Raw genomic sequence first — 15,435 nt, 5'->3', positions numbered from 1 at the left:
CCAGCACTCTGCTGTGAATGAAGATGTAGAACAGCAGGAGCACTAAACATTAAAAGTAAATAAATAAAAATCAAACCATTGAATTGTAGGGTACATGAATTATATGCCAAAAAAACTTAAAAAACAAAACAAAAACTATTTGGAATCACACATACCCAACACCATTATTCTGGGCAGTACTCACACCCTTCCGTGGTTTACGCTCCTCAGTAACCCTGAACACCGTCTGCATCTTGATTTACTCATTGGTTCGCTGTCCATTGACACTGACAGTGGAAACTGAATAATGGTCAGTTAAAGCACTGTGAAGGCAGAGGCTTGATGTGCCTGGTAATAAAATAAAGGAATGGATGAAATTTCAGTTCCAATTCAAAATTATAATGGTCACATTAAGGACAATTTCATTCAGTAGTCTGAATTCTCATAGCGTGTCCAAAGGACAGAGTCAATTCCTAGGTCACCCTATTTTGAAGGCCTTCGCTTCCGTTTTATAACTTGTTCACCTATGTTGGGTCTCTCCCATCAGAAGGTACCTCTCCTGTTGAAAGTTAGTGTCTTATTTACCCCCAATCATCACTCTGTAAGAAATAACATGGTAATAACATGCACACAGTTCACTTTCCTGTTTGCAAACAGGCTGCCAAAGTCAGGTCAAATGACCCAACAGGCTTGTGCCTCCATTACAAACCGTTTACGAAGACTGCATGGGTCTCCGACCACCATAGGCAAGATCTGATGGACAGGAAGAGCCCGTACAGCAGAGGTTCTCACCCTTCCTAATGCCGCGGCCCTTTAATATAGTTCATGTTGTGGTGCCCCCGCCCCCAACCATAACATTATTTTCATTGCTACTTCATAACTAATTTTGCTACTGTTATGAATCGGACGACCTCTGTGAAAGGGTCGTTCGACCCCCCCTAAGCGGCCGCGACCTACAGGTTGAGAACCACTTCTCTACAGGTTTATTACAGTAGTAGTAAGTGAGCACAGCTGGAGCCTAGCCTTTGAACCTCTCTGCTTTTGCCACGAGGCCAGGCCTGACTCATAGCCCTGTATCTTAACGTCAATTAGCCCTAAATCCTTGTTCTGGCTCACGGATGCTTGTAATCTGCACCTTCATCTCAGGATCATCTTCAGGCATGTATACCATCTGCAAGTAGCTGTTTCCTGCTGGGTCATTTATCCATAATAAAGTAGGCCCTCATGCAACCCTGGATGATATGGTCCAACTTCTGGAGAAACGCCTGCAGCTTCTCTGCCCGACCAGGACTGGAATTGTCAGCCATTGTGAAAGGATTCTTGGTTACCAGCTCCCAGAGGTCCGGCAGCAGTCCCTCCACCATGGTGAATTTGTCCCCAAGAACAGCAATTCAGGCTCAAATTCCAGCTCCGGGATGTCCACCCTACAGAATTGAGGCCTCTGATCATAGTGGAGGGATCTGTGACATGAACCATGATGCTGGTGCCTGAGGGCTCTGCTGCCCCTCCAGACTTTACCTCGTTGGTCTAACGACCACAATTCTTGCAGTTGGTAGCCATGACGATAATGTCCTTAAAGGAGGGGATTTGAACGAGCTTTATGTTATACTAAGTGGGAGCATTGCATTCTGAGCAGTTTGTGTGCACTAAGCATTTTATTTCCTCAGCATACAGTAAGTAGATGGAATTTCAGTTCTGATCCATTTTCTGAGCAGCTAATCTCAGAAACTGGGTTGCATGAAGAAGAAAGTATCAAAAAAGATTGTAGGAAGGCATATTAACAAAAGGGTTCCAGGATTATTCCCTAGAATTCAACAAGTTTCGTGGGTCTTTCTTATAGTCTACATTGCATGTATGTTGAGACTTCCATGTTGGATGAAGTCCTCCCCATTAATTGTTGCTCCACATTAAATGGCCTCATTTTACGGACAACACAGCTGTAACTAGCAGAGTAAGCATTCTTTTTTTTTTTTTAACAATTTATTAGGGACTCATACAACTCTTATCACAGTCTGTACATATACATACATCAATTGTATAAAGCACATCCATACTTTCCCTGCCCCAATCATTCTCAAAGCATTTGCTCTCCACTTAAGCCCTTTGCATCAGGTCCTCTTTTTTTTCCCCTCCCTCCCCGCTCCCCCCTCCCTCATGTGCCCTTGGTAATTTATACATCGTTATTTTGTCATATTTTGCCCTATCCGGAGTCTCCCCTCCCCCCCTTCTCTGCTGTCCCTCTCCCAGGGAAGAGGTCACATGTGGATCCTTGTAATCAGTTCCCCCTTTCCAATCCACTCACCCTCCACTCTCCCAGCATCCTCCCTCACACCCTTGGTCCTGAAGGTATCATCCACCCTGGATTCCCTGTGTCTCCAGCCCTCATATGTACCAGTGTACAGCCTCTGCCCTATCCAGCCCTGCAAGGTAGAATTCGGATGATGGTGGTTGGGGGGGACGAAGCATCCAGGATCTGGGGGAAAGCTGTGTTCTTCATCGTTACTACCTCGCACCCTAATTAACCCATCTCCTCTCCTAAACCCCTCTATGAGGGGATCTCCGTTGGCCGACACTTGGGCCTTGGGTCTCCACTCTGCACTTCCCCCTTCATTTAATGTGGTGTATATATATATATATATATATATATATATATATATATATATATATATATATATACATATACACATATATACACATACACACACATATATCTTTTTTTTTTTTTGCATGATACCTTATACCTGGTCCCTTGGCACCTCATGATCGCACTGGCTGGTGTGCTTCTTCAACAGAGTAAGCATTCTTATTTGCATATCTGACTTCAAAGTTTATGCTTCCTCTAAGTGTAAACAAAGGCATTGCTATTACAAGTAGTCATCCTGGGGGAAGCCAGCCCCCCACAACTAACCATGGGTTTGATAGGCACAATTGTAGGGTTAAGATATAAAATAGACATTATAATAAAGTCATAGAGAATATGAGAGAGGTGGAAGAGAGAGAGTAAAATAAAGAAGTCGGGTATATTTCATAGTAACATCCTCACCTCCTGGATGGCCATGATCTCAAAAGCCAGGTCTGTGCACAGCATGGGCCAAGAGGGGAAGGGAGAGAGCAGGAGAGAGAGCCATTTATTGATAACCAAGGCTTAAATCTACTTAGGGGGCGTAATTACAGGTAACCACACGCATCACAGGAAGGAGCTGCACAATAGGCAATGCAAGCAATATGACGGGGATATACCATGGGCATAGGCGTAACAGGAAGGGAATGAGTTGAGTCAGAAAGGGGTGAAACTATAGGTACACATGTGACCAGAAGGGCGGACCCTAGATTCATGATGGCTGCCTAACCTTGGTCACCCTTGAGTGGGCTTGACCTCCCTGGGCTTTCCTTTAGGGAACTAACTTACTACTATCCTTATCAGAAGGGATTGGGCCTTATATGTTGTGGGATAAACCATGGTGTCTGCTTGCTCAGGATGGCTGATAACCCGTAGGCAGAATAACCTACTTCTGTTGACCTCCAAGTGTGTAGTCATTTGCCACATGTAGCAAGCAGCTAGGTTTGACATATATTTGGGAGAGACAACTTGGGAGATATCGTTCTGTTTCCCACAAGTCATAAAAAGGAGAATGATTTTATTTAAATCAAAAATACTGTTGTTAGCAAAATAAATGGAGTTTTACTGATAAAGAATTGGGTCAGTTGATATATTTACAAATATGTATTCTTTTAAGGTAACAAATGTTTTTTTAAGTCAAAATAAAAAGATTAATTTATAGTACTTATTTTTGGTTACATATTTAATAAATATGTTGGAAATGATTTCCTTTTTATAAACCTAATGTATCTACTGGCAAGTGGAGACTTAGAACCTTCACTTTTTAGTCACCTTTTCCATATTTTGACTCATTTGTCTTAATTTTACTCGAGTCAGGCTTTCCTATGTGAAGTACTATTTTCCTCAAACTGGGAACCTACTAATAATTTCAATTTAAAAAGAGTTTGTGGCAAAAGGACTTTTCCAATTCTTGGCAAGTTTTAAGTTCATTGCAATTTTTCTTTGAGTAGAAATCTTTCCAAGGGGTGGTGGAAATCACTCTAGAAAGGAAAATTTTTATTCTCATGTTACTTGAACATAAACTGATCTTAACAGTCATATATGAATCTGGTCATTATTTTTCGTTGTTTAGTATTTCAAAAGCATTTTCATAAGGGAATTCTTATGCTTATTTGTGATTCCAAATTAAATACAGGGAAATTTGGAAGCTTTTAAACATGGAGTCATTTCAATTCTATGTAGTCACTAATCTTATGCAGAAAAACTCAACCTTAATAAGTAATAGAAAAATCAATCTCCTTTAAGTTTTAAATGGAAACCAATGTAACTTGCATTGTTGTAATAAATCAAGTGAAAGAAGTATTTTAAATTCCGACCTTTTTGAACTGCAGTCCTAGAATCATCTTGAGTTGGACTAGTCCCAGGTGACTTGATCTAACAAATCCACAGTAGAAATTCCCTCTGAGGGACCAGACTTCAACCCGGTGCTCCAAGACATGAATGCAACATACTGGAATGAAGCAGGGAACCAATAGAGAGGTCTGAGGGGCCGGCCCCAATCACCAATACTGGGATATTCCTCCCTCCGCCCCCCCCTCCCCACACACCCAGGAGAATTTACTTCAGAGGACAGCACTGAAGTTACAGCTCAGGGAGAGGGACATGGCTGATTAGAGAACACAGGAGCAAATTAAGTGGGAGGGAAGAGAGAGTGGAGCACATCCTGGCCCACCAAGCCTTGAGGACAATATCCCTGCTCAGAGCAGCCAATGCACAGAGAGGACCATATGGCTGGTCCCAATTCAAGAGACAACGTCCCTCCCTGACCCATACCCCTACAGGGGACAACACTGGAGACACAGTGTGAGAATTGCGTCCAATCTGACCCCACCACACCAAGACAAAATACTAAGGGTGTGCAACAGAACAGCAAGGGGAGCAGAACAAGAAAGTCCTGAAGGAGTACCAAAAATAGACTTTGGGGCCAGGGCATGGCACCCCATCAGATTCAACCAGAAAGGTCAACATACAAACCTTGAACTATTTACAGGCTTTTTTGGTTGTTGTCATTGGTGTTTTGTTTTCTTTTGTTGCTTTGTTTTGCTCTGTCTTGTTTTTTGTGCTTATTATCTCTACAGGTCTATGTAAATAAGATAGGCAGGATAAATAATCTGGAGGAGAAAACAACAGGACCATTGGTTCTGGGGGGACATGGGAGAGGGAAAGGCGGGGGTGGGGGGAAGGGAAGTGGGTGTTAACAAACCCACGGACAAGGGAACAAGTGATCCAAAATCGATGTCAAGGAAGGTGTAGGAGGCCTGGTAGGGCATGATCAAGGGCAATGTAACCGAGAGGAATTACTGAAACTTAAATGAAGGCTGAATATTATAGTGGGACAAGAGGAAACTAAAAGCAAATAGAGGAAAGAACTAGGAGGCAAAGGGTATTTATGGAGGTCTAAATACAGGCATATATATATATATATGACGATGGGGAAATAGATCTATGTGCATATATTTATAGGTTTAGTATTAAGGTAGCAGATGGACATTGGGCCCCCACTCAAGCACTCCGTCAATGCAAGAACATTTTGTTCTATTAAACTGGCATTCCATGATGCTCACCTTCCTGACACGATCGCTGCAGACAAAGCAGGTGCAGAAGAAATGTGGTGAAGAGAGCTGATGGTGCCCGGCTATCAAAAGATAGTGAATCTGGGGTCTTATAGGCTTGAAGGTAAACAGCAGCCATCTAGCTCGGAAGCAACCAAGCCCACATGGAAGAAGCACACCAGCCTGTGTGAACACGAGGTGTCGAAGGGACCAGATTTCAGGCATCAAAGAACAAAAAAATCATATATTGTGAAGAAGGAGAGTCCACATTAGGGGAGAAAATGAGCTAATACCAAGGGTTCAAGTAGCAAGCAAATGTTTTGAGAATGATGATGGCAACAAATGTACAAATGTGCTTGACATGATGTATATGGATTGTGATAAGAGTTGTATGAGTCCCTAATAAAATGATATAAAAATAAGTATGAAGAAAATACTTAAAAAAATTCCCTTGGATATGCATGTATCACTTCAATAAAAAAGAATGCTTGAATATTAAGCTTAATGTAACCCATTTATCGATTTTGTTTCATATAGTTCTGACAACTGTGTGAGGTAAATATTATTCCCATTTGTGTATTTGTGTTACAAAACATTTCAAGTGACAAATGCAATGGTTTTCCAGAGCCATCTTTTTATTAAGTGTTAGTGTCAGCAGGAGGAGCTGGCCCTCTTGACTGAAAATCTGACACGTTTCCTCCCAAAGCACGTCTCTTTGTACTGCTTGTTTAGTTGGACATCACTTTGTTGGCTCCACTCAAGGTCATGACTAATTCAACCTCTAAGACTTTTTCATATGTTCTTTTAATTTCAGGTTCTCCTCATCCTGTACATCTGTAATCGATACTTTTGAATTTACATACAAGGCTTTGTTAATCCCCATTCATTTCATCTTATTATTTCCCACTTATGGTTCTAGCTTTGTGAGATCTTTTCAATCTTGATTCTGTTATCCAATTTATTTATTATTCCTTCCAGCTGTGTGCCAACAGCCAACTTTTAAAACAATGTCCTAGTGATCATAGAAGCCTCCTAGTTATCTCTTCTAGTGTACAAGATTTCTGCCACACAGTCTGGACTTTAATGAATGGTAATTGATACAAAGATTTTTGTTTTATACAGGGTTGTGGAAAGAAAAAACCCATACATAACCTTTAACAAGAAAACCTCATTGAAATAAAACAAAAACCCTCAGTATAACTATATTCACTTATTTATTTTGAACTTAATTATTCCAAGATCACTATAGAACTATGTGGTTCTTAAGTTTTTATGTGCTGTCAAATACTATTTTTGCAGTAAACAAAACTGTTAAACTGTTTTTCTTTTACATCTGCACTTGTGCTTAGTACTTAATGGATTCATTGCTTTGTGGTTCTAGTTTTCTGAAATTGGCTGTGTTGCTAGGGCTATGGGTCTTGTTTTGTGACTGTATTTATGTAACAAAGACTTTTACTTGGATTAAATAGTAAAATAATTTCAGTACCTTTTTCTAGGTAAATTTGTGTTCATTATTAGTCCTTTATACTAAGGAGTATACTTATTGTTTTAACGTGTTTTATGGGTGGTAGTGGTAAAGGGTTTTCAGTGGCTCAAGGTCAGGGGCTTGTAGTTGTTGGTCGGTGCCGTCAGGCCAGTTTTGACTCGCAGCACCTCTGTGCACAGCAGAACGGAGCATCGCCCGGTTCTTTTTTTTTTTTAACAACAATTTATTGGGGCTCATACAATTCTTATCACAGTTCATACATATACATACATCAATTATATAAAGCACATCTGTACAGTCTTTGCCCTAATCATTTTTTCTCCTCTTTTCTTTTTTTACATTTTATTAGGGACTCATACAACTCTTATCACCATCCATACATATACATACATCAATTGTATAAAGCACATCCATACATTCCCTGCCCCAATCATTCTCAAGGCATTTGCTCTCCACTTAAGCCCCTCGCATCAGGTCCTCTTTTTTTTCCCCCTCTCTCCCCTTTCCCCCCTCCTCATGTGCCCTTGGTAATTTATACATCGTTATTTTGTCATATCTTGCCCTATCCGGAGTCTCCCTTCCCCCCTTCTCTGCTGTCCCTCTCCCAGGGAAGAGGTCACATGTGGATCCTTGTAATCAGTTCCCCCTTTCCAACCCACTCACCCTCCACTCTCCCAGCATCGTCCCTCACACCCTTGGTCCTGAAGGTATTGTCCACCCTGGATTCCCTGTACCTCTAGCCCTCATATGTACCAGTGTACAGCCTCTGTCCTGTCCAGGCCTGCAAGGTAGAATTCAGATCATGGTAGTTGGAGGGAGGAAGCATCCAGGATCTGGGGGAAAGCTGTGTTCTTCATCGGTACTACCTCGCACCCTAATTAACCCATCTCCTTTCCTAAACCCCTCTATGAGGGGATCTCCATTGGCCAACACTTGGGCCTTGGGTCTCCACTCTGCACTTCCCCCTTCATTTAATATGGTATATATATATACATATACACACATATACACATACATACACACACTTATATCGTTGTTTTTTTTTGCATGATGCCTTATACCTGGTCCCTTGGCACCTCGTGATCGCACTGGCCGGTGTGCTTCTTCCATGTGGGCTTTTTTGCTTCTGAGCTAGATGGCCGCTTGTTCCCCTTCAAGCCTTTAAGACCCCAGACACTATCTCTTTTGATAGACGGGCACCATCAGCTTTCTTCACCACATTTGCTTATGCACCCATTTGTCTTCAGCGATCCTATCATGGAGGTGTGCAGTCAATGATATGATTTTTTGTTCTTTGATGCCTGGTAACTGATCCCTTTGGGACCACTCGATCACACAGGCTGGTGTGTTCTTCCATGTGGACTTTGTTGCTTCTGAGCTAGATGGCCGCTTGTTTATCTTCAAGCCTTTAAGACCCCAGTCACTATCTCTTTTGATAGCCGGGCACCATCAGCTTTCTTCACCACATTTACTTGTTCACCCACTTTGACTCCAGCCGTTGTGTCGGGAGAGTGAGCATCGTAGAGTTCCAATTTAATAAAAGAAGGTATTCATGCATTGAGGGAGTGTTTGAGTAGAGGCCCAAGGTCCTTCCGCCACCTTAATACTTGACCTATAAATATAGACACATAGATCTATTTCCCCATCCTCCTATATATATTTGCATGTACATTTCTTTGTCTAGACCTCCATGAATGCCCTTTGACTCCTAGCTCTTTCCTCCATCTCCCTTGACTTTCCTCCTGCTCTACTACCATGCTTCGTCGCCACCTGGGCTAGAGTATACCTCTTCTCTAAGCAACCTTACCCTTGATCATTTCCCACCAGGCCTGCCACTCCCCCTTCTCTACCATTTGGGGTCCCATGTTTTTCCCTTGTCCCTGGGTTTGTTAGCACCACTTCCTTACCCCCCCCCCTATCTCCCCACCCCAAGTCCCCCCGGAACTGTCGGTCCCGTTGTTTTTCCTCCAGATAGTTCATCCAGCCTGTCCTATTCAGACAGACCTGTGGAGACACTAAAATGCACGAAAACAAGACAGAGGAAAACAAAGCAACAGTATACAACCAGACAACAAAAACAAACCACTGACAAAGCACAGAACAAAACAGTTCACAAGAGAAAAGCTTGTAGTTAGTTCACTTGTGTCAGTCTCACAATTGTTCTTATGTTTGAGCCCATTGTTGCAGCCAAGGTGTCAGTCCGTCTTTCCAAGGGCCGTCCTCTTTTTCACTGCCCAGCATGGTGGCCTCTGCAGCCCTGACCCTCTTGCCATGAGGATTAGAGAGGAGGTCTCGCCGTCTGTGCCTCTGAGGAGCATTGTGGCTGCCCTCTTCCAGGACACACTTGTGTGTCGTTTTGGCAGTCCGTGGTATGCTCAGTAGTCTTCGCTAGCACCAGACTTGTTCGAATGCACATCTTTTTTACTCATAGATGCCGTCATTGCTTGGGCACCAGGGGAGGGATCCTAGCCCTCCCTTAGCTGCTGTTTCTCTTCTTCTTATCCTCTGCATAACTCTTTAAAAGCAACTTTTGTTTACTCTGGTAAAATCGAAGACACAGTTTAAAAAAGATAATATCAACGATTTTATAGGTAGGATTGAAAGTCTATGGGTGCTGCTATTATAGGAATGATATGATTAATATGTAGAGTTTGTTTTAGTAACAAAATTATTTTAATGGCTATCAACTGTTTAGTTCTATATTTATAGAATTAATAAGACCTTGAAAGGGCTGCTTAAACCTTTTCGGTTATATTTTAGGGCATCTATAGTAGAAACTATGTTTATATCTATATATGTCTGTCTGTCTATCTATCTATCTATCTATCTATCTATCTATCTATCTATCTATCTATCTAATATGAGTTGAGTTCATGGAGGTTTGTGACGATACTGGGTGGACCGAGTACTTACTAGTACCTAAGACCGATGCCTAAGTACCTTGGCCTCTACCCAAAGGGTTTCCATGTGGCCAGCTTCTCCACAAGGTCTCAGATAGCAGCTTAGGAATCTCGAGGGGGAAATTCTACTCTGCCCTGCAGAGTTGATGAGTCATTGTCCCCATCCATTACCTACAAGGTAATCTTACTTAAGAATATATTTTAAAATCTTCAATGTACGTATATATGTTTACATTTTAAATAGTCATATTTTTTTGCATTTAAACAAAGGGCTTCAAAAGTGTAATGGTTCATTCAAGCAAATGTAGCATACGATTTTGTGATCTGGGAAATGACGGGACTCAGACATTCCTTTAGTCAGAAAGACAGAGCGTTTGACATCCTGGAAAAAAGTGCTGCTTTGAGTTGCCATTTTCTTCTAAACCATAGTCGGTGGGCAACACTGCCATTATGTTTGCAAATATCCACGCAGGTTAATGCAGTAATCTGATTTGAAGACATTACTGAGCGAATAATGTAAACGAGTGTTGTCTTAGGCGTCACAAACTGTATCAGCAAAGATAAGTATGTTTAACATGATGCAGTTATACTTCAAAATGTCAAAATTTTGAATTGTTGAAATCTTTAATCAGTTCCTTGAAATTTTAATTTTGTCTATTTATGAAAGATTTTGAGGCAATATCTAATTTTCTGGGAGAAATCTCCCTATTTTAACGGAATGTTATTGTACATTAGTTATAATCGTTAATTTTTAATTCATATAGGTTACTTGGTTCTAAAATTAATTCCTATTCTTTTAAAAGTTGACTTATTTTATTTTGACAGAATACAGTTAAAAACCTACTTTCTTAACATAGTTTCCCTTAGTTAAGAACAAAACTTAGCTTTCTAATTTTATTTACTATTTATGCGGAAAACTTAAAGGAGCCCTGGTGTCATAGTGGGCTAATTGTTGGGTTGCTAAGTCAACAGTTCAAAACCACCAGCACCTGCTCAAAAGAAAAATGTGGTTTTCTGTTCTTGTAAAGATTTATAGCGTCAGAATTCCAGAAGGGTAATTGTACTCTGTCTTATAGGTCAGTATGAATTGGAATCTGCTCGATGGCAGTGAGTTTGGTTTTGGGTTTTTTAATTTGGAAGATAAATGCAAGGATAAACTTTGAATTTTGACCATTAAGTCACTTCATTGAATCTTCCTCGAATACTGTAGTGAGTCTTTTTTATTTTTCTAGACATGCGTGCTTTAACCAAGGAATAATGCCTTTCTATTAGAATTTTGAGGTGTCCTGCTGGCAAAAATAGCTAAGCATCCAGTCTAGCCCCCCAGCATTTCTGTGGAGGGAGGAGGAGCTGGTGAGCTATAAGGATTGCGGCCTAGGAAGCCCACGGCCGTTATACTCTGTCAGATGGGGTAGAACAGCAGACACCGGCTCGCACAATCACCATTTTGTTTATCTCTTAGCTCGTTCTTTGCTTCGTGTCTACTATTGCTTCTTATACCCTTATTTCTGTTCTGTTTCTCCTGCCCCCCGCCCCCACCCACCCACGCAATTGCATGTACAACTTGTTTCCCTGAAGAGTTGTGCTGTGTAATTCTTTGATGGAAGCTTTTTTGTTTTGTTTTCTTTGGCGGGCGTGTAGGATTACATATATCATGCGGTGCCCTCCTGGCAGTGTTGGTTAGCTTAGATTGCTAAGCATACAGTCCCAGATTTTATCTCGCCAGTCTCTCTGTGAGAGAAAGACAAGGCTGTCTGCTCCTGTAAAGATTTGTAGCCTGGGGAACCCTATATTCCAGGGTCACTGTAAGTGGGAATTGGCGTGAGGGAAATGGGCTGCAAAGCATTACTTCATTTATAATAAAACTCACTTTCGGAACCAGAACTACATATAACCTCCTCCCTGGGGGATGGACAACAGAAAAGTGGGTGAAGGGAGACGTCGGACAGTGTAAGATATGACAAAATAATAATTCATAAATTATCAAGGGCTCATGAGGGAGGGGGAGTGGGAGGGAGGAGAAAAATGAGGAGCTGATACCAAGGGCTCAAGTAGAAAGAAAATGTTTTGAGAATGATGATGGCAACAAATGTACAAATGTGCTTGACACAATGGATGGATGGGTGGATTGTGATGAGTTATATGACCCCCCCCAAATAAAATTATTTTTTAAAGAACCTTACTTTCAAAGTAGCCAAGATTTAGGCCTTTGAAAAGCCCCAAACTCAGCTTTTCATAGCTGTCCCACAAAGTGTTAATAAGACACATGAAACTGATATTACTATGGAGAACCAAAATATTAGCCATAGCGTGAAAGAAAGGGCTTGCAAGCTATCAAATATCAAAGGTTAAAAGTTTTTGGTGATAACCGAAATTTTTTTATACACTGGTACCTTTTTTTAAAAATAACAATTTTAAGAGTGTATTTTTATACTTTGATTAAATGGAAAAGAAATAAAAATAAAGACTAAGTATGTGTTTCTTTCTGTTAGCAGGTAAAGCAAACCTTAATTAGATCCCAGTTTGCTTGTACTTACAAAGATGACTGCATGATAAGTAAGAATAAATGGAATAGTGTTAATTGGGCATCAGACCCTTTGTGTGTGCTTCAAATGGAAAATGACTCTTCTGGTAATTGACCTTATTTGAACAATTAGATAGCAATTTAATTCCAGTCTCCTAATTTTAACTGATATGTAAATGTTTATTTTTCTAAAGATGTGAGCATATTTAAAAAGCTAAATATATGGAAGGTTTTATGGAAGATGTATAGAAAGGATTGGAAATGATTTGATATAACTAAATATATTTAAAAATAATGTTTAGCTTTTGTTTGACTTAATGTCATATTTTTTTATAGGAGTGAGAGGTGGTGTGGTAAAATGAGAAATAATTTGATAGCCTCATTTGTTAGTCATATAATTTTATAGCATATGTTACAATATAAATTATATGATTTTTATTATAAATAATAAATCTTGCCTATACTTCCACTATTTTAATGTGTATTATAAAAATTTTTTAAGTAATAATTTTTGATATGATGTAATCCTCTCCCTTTTTCATCTTGCATAACAGAAGGTGGAAATATATCTGCTGGAATACTAACAATTGGAACAAGTTCTGGAAATGTTCATCAGGACAGAAGTAAAAAGAAAAACATATCAAGAAAATCAAGTACTCAGACAGGAAATAAGAACTCAAAAAGAAAACAGGTGGATTTGGATGGTGAAAATATTTTTTGTGATAATGGAAATGAACCACTTGAACAGAAAGATACTAAGATACCTAAGACATCAAAGGACTCACAAAATAAGTTGGATGTCAAATTAACTGGAAAAGTAAAAGGCAACAAATGTACCACTAAGGTCAAATTGATTAGTGGCCAGACAAAATTAACTCAATTTTTCAGACTGTGAATTTGTCTTCTAAGTATATAAAACCCACTCACCAAGGACATACTCTTGATTTCTAAAAGGTTCAAGGTGCAATTTAACTTATGGCTTTATTGTATTGATCTGAAGTGTATGTAAGGTAGTATGCTAACTTGTTACAAAGTATGGATTGTGATAAGAGTTGCATGAGCCCCCAATAAAATGATTTTTTAAAAAAACAACTAAGTCATAATCTTGCAGAAGCTTCAAAAAGTTTAATAATGCAAGGAAAAAAAGCATATCATTTTACATTACTAACATTTAATAATTTATTTTAAAACAGACATTTGAAACAATAGCAAAAACACAATAAAATCACAGTCGCATGAAGGGCTTTTTCCTTAATGGGCAATTTAATGATTTTGTCTTCTTCTGAAATGGTGATGTGGGCTGACAAGTATCAGACTTGCCAACAAGGTCGGTAGACTCTTCCCAGCATGCACCTGAGCACTGCAGAAAGAAGAAAAACGATTTTAAAAATTGGAATAAAAGGATTATTCTCACCACACAAATATATTTAGAAATAAAAGAATGGACCTAGTAGAGCTAATTTTGAGTAAGTAAAAATGACCCAAACTAATTTTTATTCTACTTTTAGTTCTTTTTGTTGTTCACTCTAAGTGGACTTTAATTGAATCATGGTCTTCTTTGATTTTGTCATCATTGCATCCAAATTTAGTTCAACCAAGAGTTTTATTTTATGGAATTAAGTTGTAAAAATTGAATTCTAAAAGACTACTCACTGTCAAAATCTCGCCTTCCTATAGGAAATTTAGCTGAGTTTTCTTCTTCCCCAATTTCTCTCTTTTCCTGTGGTGTTTCAGTATTCTGAACTCCATTCTCAGCTGGAAAAGCTACAGATCCTTTCAGTGCAAGATAAGGTTTTATAGCCACATTCAGTGGTAGACCGTGGTTTAAGAAAGTATGTTTGGAGCCTGCATTCTGTAACGAAAAGGTTGATTTGTGTATCAGCTGTCTTATTGAGAATGGCCCATCATTATAATTGTGTCATATTCTTATTGTATGAGTTCTGAGGCGCTCTTCACTGTTTTGGATACCTTAAGAATACATTAGATGTAAGCTTGTCAGGGCAGCAAAACATCCTCTTAAAATGTTAAGAGATATTCTCTGTGATGGAAGAACCACCAACTCTGTAGAAAATGGCAAAATATTCTAATGTACATTCTATGACTATTTGCATATACTTCTGTTTCTCAAACTAAACTTATTCATGTTACTTTTCTGAGAATTTACAATTATTTACATTTCCACTGTAATAAAGGACAAACCAGATTTCCTCTTACCTTTGAATTTCTGTTTTCCTCGTCATTCATGAACCCATTCTCGTCACTTTTATATTGTTCCAAGGACGGAGCAAGAACGGATTTCTCTGCAGTGTCTTCCTTCTGGAACGCTTTCCCCAGCCTGAATGTGTTAAATACCATGTCATCTTCTAAGTTTCTTATGGGCTTTGCTGAAAGTAAAATACCCTGAGAAAACAAAGAAAAGGTTAGTATTAGCATGTAGGAAGAAAGACTCATTTTAGCCATTCTTAGTTTGATGTTTGCATAGAGTCAAAGATGTGCAAAACCAAGAAGAATTTCTCAGTGCACATGCTTTACTGATGTTCCCCACCTTTATATATTTTCCAGCTTGAATAGAAAGCACTTCAAAGTCTTATATTTTCCTCATTTTAGAAATGACTCATCAGGTAGAGGCTAACCTTTTGAAAAGCCGCTAATACCTACATTGTTTTGGTGTTAGTGGCATACTGTTTATTGTTGAATATGAATTTCCTAGAATCTGATTAAGGTCGCTGGTAGAATGCTTTCTGTTGAGTAGATTAGACTCTCTTGAAAATGAGTTGTTATTAAGAAAGACCACAGGACATCAGACTTTGTTTATGCTCTTATTCATTCCTTCTGTACACTTTTGGATTAAGTAATGTATTAAAACGAAATTA

At 39.5% G+C, this 15,435-nt stretch overlaps 2 protein-coding genes across 5 annotated transcripts in view; one reads left to right on the top strand and one right to left on the bottom strand.

Moving 5' to 3' along the window:
• Positions 1–14,772, top strand: part of PARPBP (PARP1 binding protein) — a 92,652-nt gene extending 77,880 nt beyond the window's left edge. For 2 of the 4 annotated variants that reach the window (XM_075551087.1, XM_075551089.1), the window contains 2 exons: positions 12,531–12,669; positions 13,117–14,772. In XM_075551087.1, coding sequence (XP_075407202.1) covers positions 12,531–12,669; positions 13,117–13,457 — 480 coding nt within the window. In that variant the 3' untranslated portion in view covers positions 13,458–14,772. The remainder of the gene's footprint in view (positions 1–12,530; positions 12,670–13,116) is intronic. The other 2 variants (XM_075551088.1, XM_075551090.1) reach the window with 2 other exon arrangements.
• PMCH (pro-melanin concentrating hormone) lies at positions 13,873–15,022 on the bottom strand. The gene is made up of 3 exons (XM_075551094.1): positions 14,777–15,022; positions 14,216–14,414; positions 13,873–13,922 (listed from the first exon to the last, which is right to left on the bottom strand). Exons 1-3 carry the CDS (start codon positions 15,020–15,022, stop codon positions 13,873–13,875), a joined length of 495 nt encoding a protein of 164 aa, XP_075407209.1.
• Between the last annotated feature and the right edge of the window lie 413 nt (positions 15,023–15,435).

Source organism: Tenrec ecaudatus, chromosome 6 (assembly GCF_050624435.1).
Source record: "Tenrec ecaudatus isolate mTenEca1 chromosome 6, mTenEca1.hap1, whole genome shotgun sequence".
In the NCBI taxonomy this organism is placed as follows: domain Eukaryota; kingdom Metazoa; phylum Chordata; class Mammalia; order Afrosoricida; family Tenrecidae; genus Tenrec; species Tenrec ecaudatus.
This window is presented reverse-complemented; position numbering and strand designations above follow the sequence as displayed.